Source organism: Martes martes, assembly GCF_963455335.1.
Source record: "Martes martes genome assembly, chromosome: X".
Lineage (NCBI taxonomy): Eukaryota > Metazoa > Chordata > Mammalia > Carnivora > Mustelidae > Martes > Martes martes.
The window spans coordinates 96,305,361-96,326,012 of record NC_137897.1 but is presented as its reverse complement, the minus strand read 5'-3'; the positions used below and the strand labels follow the sequence as shown (position 1 = coordinate 96,326,012).

Sequence of the window (20,652 nt, the reverse complement as noted above, 5' to 3'; positions counted from 1 at the left end):
CACAAATATATGAAAGGAGAATATCCTACAACCCGTCAGCCAAATAAGCCCTGAAGGCCAGCAGTGAGGATTTAATAAGTCTCATCTGTGGAATTCAGCAGACGTGAACAGAGAGAGAGAGCAGTTCCCAGTGTTCAGAAGTAAACAAAAATTAACATGGAATCATGTTAACATGGAAAAACCATGTTAAGTCCATTATTATCCTTCCTGGATCGGTACAGACTTCACCCTCTGATGGAGATGAGGAACGCAGTGGTCAAAGGAACAGAATTGTCCTCCCTGGTGTCCACACAAAGTTGGAAGGAAGGACACACACACACACACACACAACACTCATTTTGAGAGCAATACATTTATTTCTCTATACCTTTTGTGAACCTGTTCCAATTTTTAAGAATACATTTATTTCTCTATACCTTTTGTGAATCTGTTCCAATTTTCTAGGGATTGGAAGCTCTAAATTTACTGCCTCCTCCTTAGAGCAATGCTTGCAGGATATTCGTCTTATTTTCTATGCATCTGGATTCTTTGTCCTTTGATCTTCACAGGACTTGGCACAGTGACATTCAGTATGTATTTGGTAAATACTTCATGATTTCAAACACTTCAAGCGAAGCTACTCAGCCTTTCTCTCTCCAGACCTGAGTCTTGATCTTTCAGTCTATCCTCTTGTGATGAATTTTAACTTTCGCACTCGCTGATATTTAATACAGAAGTCATAGAAGTTAATCATAAGCGTGCCACAAAGCAGACTAAATAGTAGGCACCCGAGATATTGATTTTGCCAAAACAAAAAGCAGAGGTGCCCCTTGGTTCGTCCTCAGCCCAGATGTCCTGGAGATGTAAGAAATGCTTGTGTGCCACCATCCTTTGACCTGCTCAATCTTAAAAGTCTTTTTAAAAACCTCCTTAATGGTCTTTCTGTATCTGCAAATGAAAAAGAGACTTATCAACGTGAACTTCCCCTTGTTTGGACATGCTGGTTTCCTTGGAGAGCCCTCCAAAACATAGACAAATTTAGAGCTATTCAGGGAAATTTAAAATGAATCTGTAACTTTTATAGATATTAAGGATTAATACTTCATGAGGAACATCAGAGTTAATCAAAGTATACCATAAAGCCAAGTCTTAATATTAACCTGCCAATGAATTAGTTCATCTAAAAGCAGTCTATTAAATTGGGTTTACAAACTGTCTTTAGGTGAGTTCACTCTTTACCACGGAGATGATTTTGTATGTGAATGTGCGCACACTCCCAAAGGACATGCTTGTTATCACAGATGTTCCTAACTTTAATATATATTCTGTGTTTCACGAGGTCCACTGGGTAAAGGAGAGGTAGGAAAAGACTAAATTGTAGACTAGTTTTTAAAGTAATGCCATGTGGTTATTTTCAAGAGCACTATCAAAAGCACTAAGGGAAGCAGGAGTTGAGCCATATGTTCTTTATATGCGTCTGACACTTTTAAATGTATTATTTCATATGATATTTATAACAACCTAGGCAAAGAGTAACCAACTCATCCCAGTTTGTCCAGAACTGTCCCAGTTTTAAAACTGAACCCTGCCTCAGTCCCAAACTAAGACGGTTGGTCACCTTAGCTTAGGTAAGGAGGTAAACAGTGTTCTGAGACTTATTTCCGGCGTGGGTGAGGGTTCCCCCCACCCCACCAGCAAACAGTTCTCCCATACCAGCTCTGTGCCCTACAGTTTCACTCAATTCTGACACAATCGACCCAGAGAAAAGGTCAGATCCCGCAGGTTAAGGGCTCAGTCCCACAAAACTGCTCCCCACACACCTGTGCTTCTGTCCCACCAGCTATAGACTGGAGGTTCCAACAACCCCTTCTCTGGGTTCAATTATTGAGCTAGAGGGGCTCACAGAACTCAGAGAAACTTTTACTTACTAGAACACTGGTTTATCATAAAAGGCTATAAGTCAGGAGCAGCCAGATGAAAGGTCTGCATAGGGCAATGTATGTGAGAGGGGGTATGGAGTTTCCCTGCCTTCTCCAGGCGCGCTGCTCTCCACAGATCTCCATGTGTTCACCAACCTGGAAGGTCTCCAAAGCCTGTCCTTTTGGGTTTTTAGTAGAAGCTTTATTATATAGATGGGGTTGATTAAATCATTAGCCATTGGTGACTGAATTCAGTTGCCAGCCCCTCTCCTCATCACAAACGTCTGGGGGCTGGACTCAAAGTTCCAACCCTCTATTCATGGATGGTTCTCCTGGCAACCAACCCATCTTTAGATCCAGTCCAAAAACCACCTCATTAGCATAACAAAAGACACCTTTATCTCTCCTGCCACTTTGGAAATTTCCAGAGTTTTAACAGCTCTGTGCTAAAAACAGGGACGAAGGCCAAATATATATTTCTTATTATAAATCACAATATCACAAGCAGATAATCTTTTCCATATTTTACAGAAAAGGAGGCTACAATTTAGAGAGACGAATGACTCAAAATCACACAGGAGTTGTAAATGATGTATTCAGTATTAGAACCTAAGCCTTCTAACTGCTATTATATATTTTCCAAAACACCAGGCTGTAATTAACACAATGTGTAAAATCTACTGTGAGAATTTTATTGGCTTTCATTTTTTTCTAGAAGTTTAACCATTCCCTTTGTGACACCATAATTTTGCTCTCCAAACTCCTCTGAATAGGTAACACAGAGGAAAAAACTCAGTTCAGTTTATTAGAATTATTACAAAGTCTCTGTGAACTGAGTGTGAATTGATGACAATAACTTTAATGCTTTCCAAGTCAGTTATTTCTAATGCAACTATGAAAATAAGCGGTGGCCTGTGCATCTACAGCCTAAAAGGAATGTAACATACCCTGCCTCCTCTGTCTTTTCCCATTTATCTTAAAGAGGATTTTTTTTTCTGTTTGTGGAGCTAAGCAAGTATTGGGGGGGGGGGTGGCAATGTAAAGCTAGACAACCCAAAATGATTAGACCTTGCTTTATTTCCTCATGTTACATTTTACCATTTCTTCTCAATACACAAAGAAGCGAATGTGTGTCCGAACAGACCTCTCCCATTACTGTCCTGTCTGTGCTGAGCAAAATTGAATCCATATGTCTTTAAAATGCTTTTCCATTTCTGTGCTTCTTTCAAAATACGGATCTTGGTGCAAATGTGGCCCACTGGATTACTAATGCTCATTTGCTCTTTCCCAACAGGCATCACAGTTGATAGGCATGGATTCATTTACTTTGTGGATGGGACCATGATTCGGAGAATTGATGAGAAAGCGGTGATCACAACTGTAATCGGCTCAAATGGTCTGACATCCACACAGCCATTGAGCTGTGACTCAGGAATGGACATCACTCAGGTAGGCACCGCTGGTTTTCAAGCGCTATCACCATTTGGCATCATGGAAATGGATAACAATTTTCTCATGCAGAAATTAGGTAGAAAGGAAGCCTGGTGTATCTGTTATAACACCAGATAGCAGAAGTTTCTCTTTCTATAAGTTACCTTTTTTCCTCCTCAGAAAAACTCACTTGGGAGTAATGCTAGGTGGAATGTTGGCATAAGAATAAGAATGAAGGCTCTCAAAGTTGAATCAATTGGAGGGTAAGGCCAGTCTTTTGTGGAGTATTTTCCAAGATATATAATTTTATTATTTTTAAATAATACAGTAACTCACATTCGAAAAACCACTGGTGACCGAAGTCCTTAGAAATCTTTTGTAATGTATATGTGAGCATGACTTGTTATTCATGTGTATGTAGACAGCTATCTTTAGGGCATTTGAAAGTCTTAAGCAGAGGCGACTTTCCCTCTGAGATCTAGTGTACATTTGTTTAGGAAAGCTCTTTGACAGAATAAAAAGGAAAATTTTCGGTGTAACGTTCACCCAAGTTGAAAATTCTGATTTTACCACAATTGTACAAAATTGGGATTTGACACATAGAGAGGTTATAGAGCATACAGCATAATCCCAGCACCCAGTGTGCATCTTCCTTAGTCTGCGGACACGAAGAGGTTGGTATGTTGAATGAGAAAAATAGACCACACAGACCTCAAAGGGATTTTCATGCTCTAATAGTCCATGTATCTGTGACTCTGGTGAAGCAGACTATTAGATCATCTTTTTAAATGAATTAGAGTAGAAGTTGAGAATTTTAGGATTGGTTAGTGAGTGTATCAGACAGGGTGGTTTTGACTGCAAATAATGAAACATGTATCTAAAAATAGTTTCAACAATAAGTTCTCCTGATGTCACATGGTGTGATGGTCAGAGGTGAGAAAGATGCCAGCAGACTTCCTTCTTGTGTCACATGGACAGGAATCGTCTTTATGTCACATGGCTCTTGCCTCCACCAGGCATTGGTGGAGTCCCCTGGAAGTCCCCTTAAAAGGGGAAATGGGGATCACCAAAATGGATTCAGACCCTCTGGAACAGGGTCACCTTCCTGAAGTCTATTACTACCTAATCCTTGAGCCAAAATCAGGCTTCTCTTGGCAAGGAATGGAGGGCTGCTGCATGGGTGGGCAACCAGTGATATCCTCCACAGTCGGACATTCCTGCTGCTTCATTTTTTGTACCACCTGGAACAAGGAAACTTAAGCAAACACATCATCTGGAAACCTTGCTTTAGTCGCTAGCTCTATTCTCTCCTCCCATCTCCATCCTCCAAACATACACATGGCTATAGGATTCTAGAAATGTGCTTCTTTGGGGGTTTTTTTCTTCCCTATGTGCCCCTACCACACCCCAGAAAGGCTGAAAGTAGTCAGAGATAGTCAACTACAAAAATAAAGTGGGAATTGGAAGACCTGGAAAACTGGTCCAATGAATGAACCATTCTTCAGAGAGAACTGAGTGGATCAGGCTGTCGAGTCGTAGAGCAGCCTAACTTTCCATGATGCAAAATCCTACAGAAGGCAAGGAAAAAGAGCATTATTTATGGCAGTAAGGAAGGGTGTGAATGTGTTTCTATGGAGGAGGGGGACGAAAAAGAGAAGATGCACGTATATGATTCACTTGTGGGATATTTTTAACTTAAAATAGGACACTTAGTATCACAATCAGTCAAGTCTAAACAACTTCTCTGTTTCTGCGTGGAAAAGTTATGCTCAAAAGAGAATTCTTTGTCTAAATAGAGCAAACATATGATCCTCATCACCATGAGAAGGGTTCTTTCTCACATGGCATTTGCTAGCCATAATTGCCACAATAAAAGCTATCTCATCCCTTTCGGGCTGGAACTTAGAGTGTAGCCCCTTGAAAAGGAGCCCTGGTAACCAGGAGACAGAATCACATTTTCGCTATGGCATTTCATTCCAAGCCTCAGTTTCCCCAATGCCCTCCCTCCCTTTATTTTACAGAACTTCAGCTCTAGAAAAACAGTAGTTTGGGGGCTCCCGCGTGACTCAGTTAAGCATCTAACTACTGCTCAGGTCATGAGCTCAGGTTCCTGGGATTAAGCCCCACATTGGGCTCTCTGCTCAGCGGGGAGGCTGGTTTTCCTTCTGCCTCTGCCCCTTCCCCTGGCTCATGCTCCCTCTTTCTCTCAAATAAATAAATAAAATCTTTTAAAAAGAAAAACAGTAGCTTTGGGGGGTATAGGGGAATTTAGTGGGGCAGAATGGTAGGAGGGTATTAGAAATTAGCAAGACTAACTAGGAAAGAAAGCAGGCTTTATGTCCAAGTTATTTGGCAGCTTTCTTTGCTGCTGTCCATTATTTCCTGTTCTGTGCTTAAAGCACCCTAAAGAATAATTAGAATTCTTCCTCTTAGGCTGGCACAAAACAATGAGCCTGTAATGATGTCTACCTCAGTGTCCAGATTATGACCCTCCACCTTTATTAGGGACTTGCTTTTCATGGTTCCATTCCCCTAGTCTGGGATTATCTCTGCTGTTCCAAATCCCATTCTCCATCCTCCTCACACCTCACCTCCTCCAGGGGATGCTTCCCTGATAGTTCTAATCCTCACTGTTGTTTTATTCTCTTACAAAAATTTAGTATCACCACATTTAATAATGTAATCTGTTCTCTTGTCAAACTATATCCAACTAGTCTACCAAAGTAGACTGTATGTTCTTTGGGTATGCATAATAAGTGCTCAGCAGACACAGTTAACACATAAACCAATACCAAAAGGACAATATGGTGCAAAGAATATGGAAAAGTGGTGAGAAATGAAGCTAGAGGTATGTAGCGATGACAGGGTGAAGTTTTATCCAGTGGACAATGGGGAGCCAATAATAACACTAAGCAGAGAAGTACTGTTTAAAAACATCATTCTAGGTATTGCATAGAGAATTGAAGGAAAGGAAATGGTGTTATAGGCAGGGATTCAGAGGCCGTTGAAGTAATATATGTGTGATGGGGACAAAAAAAAATATATATATATACCTTGTCAAAAGACTTCTATAAAAATTAAAACACTTTCCAATGTTTTTGGATGTCCAGATGATGTTTCTTTGGGATAGAACTCTAATGACACTGACCATGAAGCTGTTCAGTTTTATGAGAGTTACAGATGCAAGCAATGATAATGACCAAACCTAAAGAATCAGCAGTATGGATCAAGAAACCTAGGCAGATTAGTGAAATATTGGTGCTAAAATCAAAAAACTTGTTGATTGGACTTAATTTCAGAATTAATGAAGTCCAGGTACAATGGTACCATTCTATGAGATGAGGAATACAGGAAGAGGAAACGCAAGTTTGGGGGCGAGGGTTGAGTGACAGGCTCAACTCAGGACATGTTGACTTTGAGGTGCCAAGGCAAGTAAATATGTCTTGCAGGCAATTGGAAACAGGTCTAAAACTCAAGGCCTGAAATGGAGGTTAGATTTGGGATTATCAGTCCACACATGTGCAAATAGGGTGGTGGATGAGATCTTCCAGGGATAGTACATAGCATCAGAAGAAAAAAAGAGAGGGAGAGAGAGAAGGCTTAAGACCAGACTCCCAAGACATCAATACTCAAGAGAAATCTGAGGAGTGGGTGGCCACAAAGGAGACCAGAGGGGAACACTTGACAGGTAGGAGGAAAACCAAGAACATGGGCAGTCAAAAAGCCAAGGGAAAGAAGCTTTTCAAAAGGAAGGGAATGGTTAATATCTATTGCTGCTTTAGAGGTCACATAAAGGAAGATGGGTTTGTTTTTTTTTTTTTTAAGAAGCCATTTGGTTTGACAGCATTCGTGACTTTGATAGGAGTGCCTGTGGTAGAGTGCTAATTAATTGGAGTAGGATTGCAGTGGTAGAGTGGGAGGTGAGGAAATGGGGAAAGTGAAAATAGATCACTTTTTTGAGATGCTTGGCTGGGAAGGGGAGGCTCTGGCATTAAAGCAGATCAGCTCCCAGGTGTGTGCAAATCAGCACCTGGGTGTGGCACAGGTGGACAAAAAGTGGCGAATGCCGAGTGAACTCAGCTGGGTGAGGGCATAGAGTGTCTACCAGGAGAAAGCCAGTGTGTGGCACAGCTGCCCAGATGCTCAGCCTCAATGGCCAGTGTTTCCCCCGCCTGTTTAGACAGCTATGGCAGACTGGGGCCTTATGTTTTCCCGGATTGTACTTAAGAACATGGGCTGTCTTCAGCTAGAAGGAAGGAAGCTGAGTTGAGAGCTTAGTAACACCTTCCAAGAGCAAAGCCCCCGTTGTTTCTAGTAGTACTTACGGTGATCCAGCTGAGCTTATACAGTGCTCAGTTTCATATTTCAGTAAATCAAAATATATTGATGGGTGAGGGTAGAGATAAATTTCTAAGCGAGAGCACACAGAGTCTGCTGACAGAAACAGGAGAGAAAACAGAGGCCTTGCAGCATGAAGATTTGAATCAGGCCTTATGAGGAGCTTACTGATTCTCAGACTGTGTGGCAGCATCATACATTATCAAAAGACCTTACAGAGTCTCCACTGTTTGAAACCTTTAAAGCAAATGTTGGATAGCAACAATCCATGACCGCTTGGAATACAAGCCTCTCTGGACTCAGGAAGAGGAACCAACTATTCTCTTCAGGTCCTTTCAACCCTGAAGGTTGCTTTACAGAAATGTAACTCCATTTCTAAAGTTTCTTGTTACTGTCCTTGCATTTCAAAACCAAAAGGCGTCCAGCAAGGGAAGGCCCATCCATGGTAGCATAGTACCTTCTGAAGCTGAGAAGTGATATGGAGAACATTCTTTCTCTTCTTTGCTTTTTGTCTTTTGCACTTTTCTGAGGCAAACCTGAACCCTGGGAAGAATGAATCCTCAATAGTCTGCTTAAACTTCAGTAGATCATGATGTCCTCCCTACAGTAATTCTAACAAGGACAGCTACCACTTATTGAGAGCTTACTATGTGCCAGGAACTACGTTAAGCGTCTTATTCACACTTTTCCATTTTATCTCCACAACCCAACCAGCCTTGAGAGGTAGATATAATTATCTCCAGCTACAGAGGAGAAAGCTGGTTGTCAGAAGGATTGTGTATCGTGCTATGGCCACGGAGTTATGAAGGGATACAGCCAAGATTCAGACAAAAGCTTTCTGACCCCCCCATGTGCATTTTTCCAGCTTCTACATTTTCAGTGACAATTAGAGATGACCAAATATCATTTAGTAGTTACTGGGTGACAAATGCTCTTTGGTTGAAGAATATGCTGTATATTCACAGAATGTGTGTTTAGTGGCACTTAGGAAATAGTTTAATAAAAACTAATCATCTCAAGAAATGAAATTTGCTTTGACAATAAAATAAGCCATTTGTTCAAAAATCAATATCTTTTTTTGATTTACTGAAATGTGAAACTGAATTCTTGGTATAAACTCTGAAGCATAACTGCCCTTTGTAAGCACTGCTATAAACAACTAAGCCCTTCACTTCAGGAGATGAGTTGATTATGAAGAGATTGGGCTCTTTATTTCCATTGCTGCTTTTGAATCATCCTGCTCTGGTAACTCGCTTCCATCTCATGCCTGACTGAATGGAACTGGGAGTTAGACCAAGTCTCTTGGTGTTGATAGCAAATTTGAGAGCTGGCTTACTCCTCGGAGCCAACCTGATGCTCTCCCAAAATCAGCCCAATAGCAGATACACAAGAACATGGACCTTTTGTGTGCATAGACAACGCAGTTCACACACTGTCCATAAGACACACTTTCAGGTGTTTGTCTAGAGTACCCAGTATAGAACCAGTTCTTTATAAATGCTTGTTGGATCATCTGTATACTCCCCAGTGGTTCCCAAAAGCACCCAGTTGTCAAACGGACCTAACAGGTAGAGGGAGGCATCATCCATGGTTAAGGAAGGACAGTAACTGGTTCTTTGGAGGAACAAAGTTTGCTCCATGCAATTCATCTGTTCAGCTAGTCTACTGGGAATCTTACTTCTCCTCCCAATCATTTGATGCTGGACTTTGCTCCAGAATAGTCTCACCAACCAACCTCTCTTCAAATGCCTCTTGTGACAGAAAACTCGCTACCTCTTCCAGGCAGCTCATTCCATCTTTGAATGTCTCTGACTGATAGAAAGCTCTTCTGGAAGACCTTTAATTTTAACTTTGTAGTATCCTTCTAACTTTCACCATCTAGTCTTACCACAACTCTTGAGGCCCTGTGTTATTAATCTAATTGGTTTACTATGCAATAAATGTATTAGTGAACCAAGGACTATACTGGGCACTTTCATTTATGTTATCTTATTTATCCTCATGACAGTCCTTCAAGATAAGTATTATATTTCCCTATTTTTAATAAATGTGAAAAACACTGTTCAAAGAGGTTGAGTAACTTGGTCAAGTTCACACAACCAATAAATGACAGTTGAAATTTACACCTGGTCAACCTGATGCCCAAGTCCACATTCTTTTCACCAAGCTGCTATACCAAACTGCCTCTTACACTATACCAAACTGCCTCTTACACACAATAACCTTCTCAATCTGTGTGAACAACTCCCCCAGGCCTCCTAAGGCACATGCCTGATTCATTAAACTGCCCCTCACTTAGCATGGTTTTGAGTTCTTTTGCCATTCCCCTCACTCTTCTCTGAACATGTTCCCATTTATTAATATCTCTTTGAAAGTGAGGTTTCCAGAAGTGAATCAAATAATCCAGATGTGTTCTAACTCAGAGGTAGTGTGGGGACTATCACAATCCTCTTTCTATATTCTCTGTTTCAGTTCATTTTGCCTAGTGGTTTTCTTTTTTTTTTTTTAAGATTTTATTTACTTATTTGACAGACAGATCACAAGTAGGCAGAGAGGCAGGCAGAGAGAGAGAGGAGGAAGCAGACTCCCCGCCAAGCAGAGAGCCCGATGCGGACTCGATCCCAGGACCCTGAGATCATGACCTGAGCCAAAGGCAGAAGCTTTAACCCACTGAGCCACCCAGGCGCCCGCCTAGTGGTTTTCAAAAGGACTTCTGCCAGAGAACATTTACTTCAAATGAAATAAGTCCCCATTGATAAAAACTGATGCAAACAGCAGATTCAAACAAGAAGTAATATCCCAGAACCTTCCCTATTCAGGCTCACTCCCACCCAGTGGTACTTCACATGGTGACCCCCAAGAAGGCACTTTTGCAAAATGCTAGGGAAATAAAGAGCACAGATTAAGAAACCACAGCTAAAGTTAAATTGGACTTTTGGACGCTTTTGATCTATGATGTGACTACAGAGGGTTAAAAATTTACACGTCTTTCAATGCCCTCTCCTCATCTTATACTTGTACAGTTGGTTATTTTTGTCATAGTGCAGGATCTTACATTAGTCTATATTCAATTCCATCTCACTAGATTCAGTCCATATCTTGGTATTCTTCTGCCATCATCCAGTATCTTCAGTATCCTTCCCAGCCTTGTGTCACCTATTGATTTGATGAATGCCTTCTATGTCTTCATCCATGATAATAATGCTGGACAGATAGGCCAAGATAAAATTGTGGCACCATTAGACTAGTTATCTGTTAAATTGTGAACCCATCTGTTTGAACTATCGCCTATGGGTTACGATTCATAATGGAGCAGGAAATCAATATAATGGTTTATGATGAGCTTTAAGAAGAAAGGAAATGGAACACAAAACCTTAGAGTGTGTCGTGTGTAATAAGGGTGAGTAAGTATTGTTTCGTGAAACTTTTATTTCAATTGTAGATCCTGGATAATTGTGTAAAATGTAGTTCTTACTGAGGGTCACAGTCAAAACAAGTTTGAAAGTCTCTACCTTCACCTTTATTTTCTTCAGCTTATCCACAAAGAAACCTTACCACGCTGGTAACTCTGTTTTGAAGGGAATAAAAATCCCTTGACATAATTTGTCTCCAGTCAAGGTATCCATAAACCCCACTTGCTCATCTAAAAACTAAGAAACAATGGTTTAATAACCACATTTGAGGATCTTTTCCAAATTGACATCTGGTTCCCTCCATATAACTTGTGAGGCACATCTTCTGATTCTTCCTGAAGTTGAAACTATGTTTACTTACCTCTAATCTTCCAGCACATCTTCTACTGCCCACTATTTTTCAACAGTCACAAAAACATTTGTTCTAAAAACCCATTTGCAAGTTCTCTCTAAGAGGTCATTCTTCCTAGTCAGGAAACTTGAACTCAGTTTAAAGAAGTTAGGTGCTGTGTTGTAGTCCCTTCAACTCATCGTGGACTCCAGTAACTTTGAGCCAATATTCTTTGCAGTCATTCTCCTTAACAGAGAAAACAAAACTTTCCCCTCTCTTATCCCTCAGCAGCATTACACCACCTGCCCCAAGGAGCAGACCTCTGCCTTCTCTGCTTGTCTTCCGCTTTCTACATAACTGAAAAAGCCATATTTGGTGTCCTTAGAATTTTTTGCAAGCTTCAGATAGACTAATCTCAACTGGGTATAAGGGGAACTAGAAAGCCTCTTTCTCAAAATCTACATGTCAATTCAACTTTATACAAGTGGTTTTTAGCATTTTCTGTTGTTTTGGAAAGTACATATATAATGAAACCCAGGCATGAAAAGTTACAGCAATCAGGGATAAAAGGAGGGGGACCAAAAATAGTAGTTTTGGAACAGAAAAGGCACCTTCTTTTCCCTTCCTCAACACTTGTCTGATGTTTCTCATTGTCTCTGCCTCTCTTCCTTGCCAACCCTTTCATGTCTACAGAATGTCCTCCATCACCCCGAATGATACAGATGATATTGAAACTCAAGTTCTTCAGGGGTTACCTGCCTTTTCTTTGTGCACTTCCATCACTCTCCCATGTGCACACTGAAAGGGAACAGAATTAGATCTTTCAAATGAAGGCCATTATAAGTAAAATTCCCTGCAGGGACAGACTTCTAAATTTTGTGAAGCTCTGTAGGGAATCAAGAAAATCTGAATTATAATAAGTTTGCTTGAATAAAGGGATCTCCCAGGGGGGAAAAAGTTTATTTTAAAAGTTCTTGCCACCAGAGATGAAAATCTCACCACCTCCACCCCCACCACACCCTCCCAATGCTTCAGTGACTATGGGACCTGTCTCACTGTCAAAGAAAAGAAGAGGTCTGTGACCACACTCCAGATAATCCAGACAGAGGGATAGGTGATAGAATTCGGGAAGGAAGGAGTTGCTGGCAAACAGCAAGACAGAGAAAATGAAAGCAACTCATCTGAGATCTCTGTAAATACCTCTGTTAGGGGCCAGCAAAACTGCTGGACAACAGGCCCAGCTAAGGGGGTGTAGAAGAAAGGGGACAAAAGGGATAAGAGATTAGGAGTGGAGAATGGCTCAAACAGCAGATTAACGAGGCCCAGGAAGTAGTAAAATGAAATAAAAATATGTTTGTGGTAACCCTTGTACCATCCATTTACTTTATCCTCTTTGGTCACCTTCCAATGGTGACTGCCAACTTATGGATTGAATGGCATTAAAACTCATACCAGGATGGACAAAATCCAGTGTGCCCCTTCCATAGACTATTACACAGCCTCAAACAACACTTATCACCTAGTACAACATAGATGAACCTCGAAGACATTCTGCAAAGTGAAATAAGCCAGTGCCCAAAAGGAACTATTTCATGATTCTACTCACAGGAAGGAACCAAAGTCATCATAATCACAGAAACGGAAAGTAGAAAGGTGATTACCAAAGGAAGTGGGGAGAGGGAATTAGTGTTTCACAGGCAGAGTTTCAGTGTTGCAAGATGAAAAAATTCTAAAGATCTGTTGCAAACAATATGAATACATGTAACACTACCAAACTGTACACTTAAAAATGGTCGAGATGATAAATTAAAACTTATATGGGTTTTCCCCAACAATAATAAAAAATTCATATACACCAAACCTCCAGTGGATTTTCCCATTTTCTTTCACTGTTCTCATGCCTGGACAACATGAATTGTGCAGCAATCTACCTAGTCAGCAATTGGTTCTTGCAGCAATCCAAACGTAAGCATCCTAAATCAGCAATGTTCTGCTCTATTCATTTGAGCCACATGCTCTCAGTCAATCCCCATCAGTCACAGCCAGTCCCTCCTGCTGATCTGAAGGCTCCTACTATAAATGTAGAAATGAGAGTGGGGAAGTGCTAGTCTCTGCAAGGTAAACAGGGACCTCAGTCTCCATCAACCATGGCAGGAAGGCACTGCTAACATGGCCACACACTCTTCTCAAAGACCTCAATGTATCAGTAACTCTAAATGTGAAATTGTTTAAAATAGAAAACGAAGACTACTAAAAATGAGCAAACTTCCTAACTTCCTAATACCGACATGTTTAAAAGGTTGGAACATTTTCTTTTCTTCCATATCACTCAGGCATATTTTACTTAAGTTCTCTAATCACCTATTTCCCTTTGACCAAGGTAGCATGTCTAGTAGAAAGAACATAGACAATCTTGGGTAGGAATCCAGATTCTGCAGTTTATTAGCGTGTGACCGCAGGCAGGTTCCTTATGGTCTCCAAGTTTGAGCTTCCTCAACAGTATGAAGTGGGATAAAAATGCACATTGTCTCCTAAGGCTGTTGTGGTAGATAAACAAGAAAACAAAAATGAAAGTACTTTGGTGTTGGAAAGGTTCTTGCAACTGTAAACTGTGAGTTTTAACAGAACTGAAGAAAGAGAGGGCATATGGCATTACCTGTAATCTTGGTGTTTCCGTGTTCATCTGCCATGCTGGTTACGTGGGCAGCGTGTGGAAAAGAAGGTGGTACAAACCTTGATATAAGTAGCGATCAAATTCTGCTGTCACAGAACTTGAGATGGCAGGTAACATTGTTCACATATGATAGTGGCACCAAGAATCATTAAAGAAAAGTCTTCTTTAAGAGTCCCTAGTGGCTCTCCACATTACTCACCTGTAAATGAGTGATCCATAAGGGTTTATGCCTGAAATTACATAATAATGCTAAATAAACACTACTTTTTTTTTTTTAAAGATTTTATTTATTTGACAGAGATCACAAGCAGGAAGAGAAGCAGGCAGAGAGAGAGGAAGGGAAGCAGGCTCCCCGCTGAGCAGAGAGCCTGATGCGGGGCTCCATCCCAGGACCCTGAGATCATGACCTGAGCAGAAGGCAGAAGCTTTAACCCACTGAGCCATCCAGGCACCCCAAAACACTACTTTTTGCTCCCATTTCTTTATTCCAGAAAAAGACCATCTATTTTTGAATCACTTATTCTGCCCTCCTCTGAAACATGAATATAGAAAAAAATAAATCATTTTTGTCTACTTGTTGACCCAAAAGAGGTTTCTTGATAATTTCAGATTCAGCACTACACTTGGAAAACAAACACTAGAATTTTAGAGCTGGTTAATTATTCCTCCTTATGAAGGCTAATTCAATAAATGACCCAGTTGTTGATTAAGTGTCCTCGCTTTCTTTCATGTGAAAGCACTTGGAAAAGTATGAGCCGCTTTACAAATACAAGGGATGATGTAAGATGTTAATTGGCATCTTCAGGAAATATTTTCTGTTGATTCATCATGCACTTGCTAAAATGGGAGGACACAAGAACAAAATAAGCCTGCAAGGGGGTTATTCTGATTTGGTAATATCTGTGGTTGTCAGTCTCTAATTTAAATGCATTCCTGGATAATGTTATTTATTGCTCATTCCATTCAGACCTACTCTCCTCGCTCTGTCAAATGCAGAAGAACACTTTCTGGAATTGCAAAGGAGAGCCGAACTTTTCTCTAAGCCTTTCATAGAGAGTGCAAGAGACCAAATCAGGTCTCTTTGGTAGACTTTCCTTCATAGTTCTACCAATAGAAAAAGTAAAGCATAGTGGTTGGGAACACAGGCTAACTGGGTTTAAATCCCAGATTCACCACTTGCTAGATGTGTGCCCCCGGGAAAAATTCTTTATCTGTAAATGACAATGATGATGTTATATTCCTTGATAGGGAAACTGTGGGGATTAAATGAGATAGTATATGTATGAATCACTTAGCAACGTGCCTGGCTCATAAATGCTGTTAACGAGTAGTAGTTAGTAGCAGTAGTGTTTTGTATTTCCATCCACAGAGTGGAAAATTGAACTCATCATTTACAAAGCCAAAATCAAAAGGTCCAAGAAGTTTGGAATGGCTATAGAAATTGTGTGATATTCCCTTCTGTCCTTTGTATACAGGTGCACCTTTTGCAAAGAGGCATGTGCGTACCTATAGATGAGTTTGATGGGCTATAACCACTAATGTCCTCCAGATACTGGTCTTAGCCTGCTGTAACCTTCACAGAGTGCTTCATCTGCTTAATGCTGATGTGGCACAAATCTAGGTCACTTACAGGATGTTCACTGTAGTCATTGATGGTGCCCCCAAATCCTTCATTTTCTTTCTACTTTCAAGAAGTGTCATACCGACTATGGAACCGAGGCTAGAATGTAGTGTGAGTTTCATATGTCTGTGATTTTGATATGTATGGATTTTAGATCATCTTCCATCTCTTTTAAATCAAAAGGTAAAAGAGCAGCTCATTCTGTAGGTGGCCTGCAGCCATCCTAGGTAGGTCAATTTCACACACAAAAAATAAATATGACAGTAGATAAGTAAGGAGACAGAGTTTATCTAGGTCAATATGGAGAATATGACTCTCCCAAGACAAAAACAAGAGGCTCCCAGCTACGTAGGAAATCAAAAGGAAAGATGTTATAATGCGGACATATTCCTAGGAAAAAAGCAGTACTCTAGGATTTTTGAAGCAAGCTTAGTGTATGAGTGGCTTTGTCTATTCAGGGACCCTTCTGTTTTATGAAGATTTTCAGGTTCCAAGCATGTCAGTCAGTTTTTAAATATTCTAATACATTAAACCCCAAATTTAACAAAATAATCAACTGGGGAAAAAAGCATTGCAATAAGATGATCCACAGAGTTCCTTTAAATATCATTTCCTTTATCCAAATTCATTTTTTAGCTGCATTTTTCAAGCCTGTACCTCTAAGGAAAAATCACAATCAGGGAATAATAACCTATTATCAGAGATATTTGCATTGCTCCCTCCAAAGTGACAGCTCGGGTTGTTTATATAAGAAGTGGAGAACAGCAGGCCAACATCTTCAACTCCAGCATATCCAAATTCTGCTGAAATGTCTGCACACAGGCAAATAGCAGAGTTGTCAGGGGCCTTAAAATAAAAGTCAAGTACCGTGCTCAATGCTATATCGAAAACGTAATTTATCACATAAATAAAACTCCCTCAGCAGTGTCCTCTTTCCACACAAAGGACAATGGCACGTTAGTTCTTATTAAAACTATTAAGCACCAGAGGAAAAGCATCTTCAAAGTTCAGGGAGAGTCACAAGATGCAAAGCTTGCAAACTACTTTTGAACCACTCAGTCTTCCACACATTTCTTCAGCAGGCACCATGACCTGAAATAAACCTGAAACTCTCTAAGATACAGAGTTATCTGGTTGGTAAATTCAGTGGTTAACATCTAGGGCTAAGTCCTTATGTAAGCCAATTGGCCTAACTATATTTCAGACCATACCTTTGAAAGTAGGCCCATTCCCTATTAACTATGGAAAGGGAAAATGTATGAGTCGGTGCCAACCCATCTTTGTTAAATGGAAACAATTCAGAGAATTTCAGAGAATTCAGAGAAATTCAGAGAAATTTCAGAGAATTTCTGTTGGCTGTCATCAGGAGTGTCATCTTCCCATGCAAAAGTTAGTATATTCAGAAAAGTGAGCACAGGGACATATAAAACATTTACCAAGGGGCCCCACCTGTTGAGAGATGTTTACCTTGAGATACATAAGAAGAAGTTTCTGAAGGAGCAATCCCAATGTCTGACAAGACTAGCAAGAGGGAATATAAAAAAGATATTTAGTAATACATGTACTTCTACTCATAAGCAAATGTTATTGTTTATAAGTAAACTCTAAGTACATGGGAAATGTTGTCAGGGGCCAACCTTCTAAACCATTTAGTATAGAATTCTGCCTCCAAAAAAGGCATGTTGGTGAGTGGCATGATCCATCATGAAATCTTCCTCAAAAATCACAAGAGTGAAAAATTTCTAGAGAAGAACGACAGCAATATGACAGTCCCAGAGAGTCAGAGAAGCTCTGGTTAAAGCCAATCACAACCAACTACCTAGAGTCCAAGCGCAGTGGATTTACTTTTTATGCATATTTTCTGGACACGGCGGCTTCACAGGCCAATAAGATAATGCAGAAGATGCTAGTAGCTAATAACTTCTCTGGTTCTTCCCCAGTTCTTGTTCACCTTTACTCGTTTTCCCTCACCACCGGCTTACAATGGGTATTGCTCTTCCTCTCTCCTTGTAAGACGCTTCAGGCTGTGAATATCAGTCAAAATCCAGCCAGAAAAACATATCACTTTTTTTTTTTGAACAGAGAGAATTTAATATCGGGAAAGGGCTGCACAGGTTTTAGAGGGTTGAAAAAAAAGTTTGAGGGTCGTCTGGGTGGCTCCGTCGGTGAAGCATCTGCCTTCAGCTCAGGTCGTGATCCCAGGGTCCCGGGATGGAGTCTCTGGAGTCAGGCTCCTTGCTCCACGGAGAGCCCACTTCTCCCTCTCCCTCTGCTCCTCCCCTCTGCTCGTGCTCACTCTCGCTTGCGCGCTCTCTCTCTCTCTCTCTCTCTCTCACAAATAAATAAATAAATATATAAATAAACAAACAAACAAACAATCTTTTAAAAAGAAAAGGGACGCCTGGGTGGCTCAGTTGGCTAAGCGGCTGCCTTCGGCTCAGGTCATGATCCCAGCGTCCTGGGATCGAGTCCCACATCGGGCTCCTTGCTCCGCAGGGAGCCTGCTTCTCCCTCTGCCACTCTGTCTGCCTGTGCTCACTCTCTCTCTCTCTCTCTCTCTGACAAATAAATAAATAAAATCTTTAAAAAAAAATAAAAAGAAAAAAGGTTGAAATAATATCTGCAGGAATCAGCCACCACCTCTAAGGCTAAGGAAACAAAAGAAAGAGGTTGGAGTTGTCAGAACCCAGAAAGATGGAGGATTTGCTCTGTGGAGGTGGGACCCACTCCTCTGAGAAGGGAATGCCAGCCAGCTGCTTCTGGTGTCTCTGAGGTGGCGTGATGAGACTGATTCTCGGAGTTTAAAGAAGAGTCAGCTACTGCCGTGGGGGTGAAGAACTACTGTTGCAGCCATGCTGACTGGGAGAGAAAGGAAGCAAGAAGGAGCAAGTCCCTTCTCCTTCCTCTAGCTTTCCAGAGTCGCTTTATTTCCCCGACTGTCAGGACCTAGCAGAGATCCAGCTGGCAATAGAGAAATGCGGTTAGCAGAGTCCCAGCCCCAGCATCACAAAACGACGACCGAAGGGGTGAGTTGGGAGCTTTGAGACAGTAGCTTAATAACGAGCACACTGTGCAATGAGGTGTTAGATTTCCATGTCATTGTTGTAGCCAGAGTTACTCAGATATGCTTACAGTTTGGATGAAACATTAATTGGAATGGACTGGTTGCCGCAGAGGATTTCATCATTCCTGAATCCATAAGAGGGTGTTATTGGGAAACCTCAACCAGAGTCTCTCGACATGTTTGCGAGAATGATTCTGACTCCCCTTTTGTTGAAGCTTGGATACTCAATATTCATCACCACTTTTTGCTTTTGTTCAGGCTCAAGTCTGTAGCCTGCCTGCTTCCTTAAATGATTCTGTGCACATGGTAAGTGGTCAGGTGGCCAGTCTCCAGAGTTCTGGAAGCATGAAGCCTGAGCTGGGCCATCTGTTGAGTGCGTGCTGTTTTGTATCACACACAGGGAAGTGGTGGGCAAAACCCAGAAGCACACTGGAGGCCTAATGAAAATAGGACCAGTTAAATCTTTCCTCTAAATGTTCATTAGGCCATCTGCTCTTATTAGTATCCTTATCATTTGGAAACATTACAGAGTTAAGATAAGAGAGACAATCTGTGGAATGCTGGTCTAAGTTGAAATGAACTTTTGAGTAGAGCCATCATGAGTTGTGATATTTCTTTTCCCAATTTAGAACCCTGCCCACTTATATCTTAACATCTCCATCATATAATTTTTAATAGTTCCTTCCTGAATATTATACCAGAAAGAAGGCTTAGCAATAGCTACAGAAATGAAAACATAATCTTGGAGTGGCTGATCAATGAAATCAGACCATTTCATAAAAGCTGTGCAGTCATACTTCTGGCCTGTAAATTGCTTTAGATGCCAAAGGGAATTGGAAGCTTGGTCTGTTCTGTCAAGCCAATACTATAATATTAACAATCTGCAACAGACAAGTTCCTGCAACTTCTCAGCAGGAAGAAACTGCAGAATGATTCCAGGAGCTTCTTCTAAGTCCTTGGCTCCTTTGCAGGCAAAGCCTTGGCTCTCAGGAGGATAAGAGCCCCATTTCTCACTGTGTGAAGACCCACGTGGTCCTCTCTTGCCTGAATTCCCTCAGAATATATGACCTCATCACCTCCCTCATATTTTATCCCATGATACCTCAGACTGTTCCCTAGTTGTCTTGCCTTCTGCATGCGTGTCTCCCGCAGTGCTGAATATACAGTAGGTATTTCATAAATACATGTCAAATGAAAAGGAAACAGAGACTCAAGGGAAAAATTGTAAAGCTTTCATGTGTCTCTCCCTACCCATGGAAGTGCTGAAAGGGTTAAGTTCTTTGACTCTAATGGTAAAACCCAAGATACAGAGAGATACAAATAGTAAATCGGCAAGTAGCATCATGTACAATATGTTCTTCTTACAATAACAATCAAATTTACAAACAAATTAGCTGTGCAGTCTGAAGGACATTCTGTAGTTTTCACACTGGGCCTTCATCTCCTGCTGATAGATGACTTTGACTGTAAATTGAAAACTGGAAGTGGTTAAACATTCTGTGTATTCACAAGTGCCATTTCCAAAATTGAGGCTTCAGAGAGGAGATGCAGAAAAGGGTCGACGGAAACTCAGAGCAATTATGCCTGTTATTAAGATGAGGTAGTGGCAATTACACAGCAGACTCAGAGAGAGTGTGTACGTGCTGATTGCTCGGAGGGAGCCTGTAAGAACAAACTTTTATAGCACCCATCAGGCCTTGGGTCTCTAGAGGAAGTACAGATTTTCCACCACTCTGTCAGTGTGCTTTTGGACAGAGCTTATGGCCCCAGGAACCATCTTGGAAGGGATACATGCTTGTTTTCTTAATGAGCTTGAATGAAACTCTTATATAATAGAATGGCTTCATTCACTGTTTCTTTCCTCTAGGATAACCATTCTCAA

General features: G+C 41.0%; 1 protein-coding gene across 3 annotated transcripts in view; it reads left to right on the top strand.

Annotated features, from left to right (window-relative positions):
* TENM1 (teneurin transmembrane protein 1) overlaps positions 1-20,652 on the top strand; it is a gene marked incomplete at both ends in the record, with an annotated part of 555,572 nt that overhangs the window by 477,078 nt on the left and 57,842 nt on the right. For all 3 annotated transcript variants that reach the window (XM_080831205.1, XM_080831204.1, XM_080831203.1), the window contains one exon: positions 3,193-3,347. In XM_080831205.1, coding sequence (XP_080687331.1) covers positions 3,193-3,347 — 155 coding nt within the window. The remainder of the gene's footprint in view (positions 1-3,192; positions 3,348-20,652) is intronic.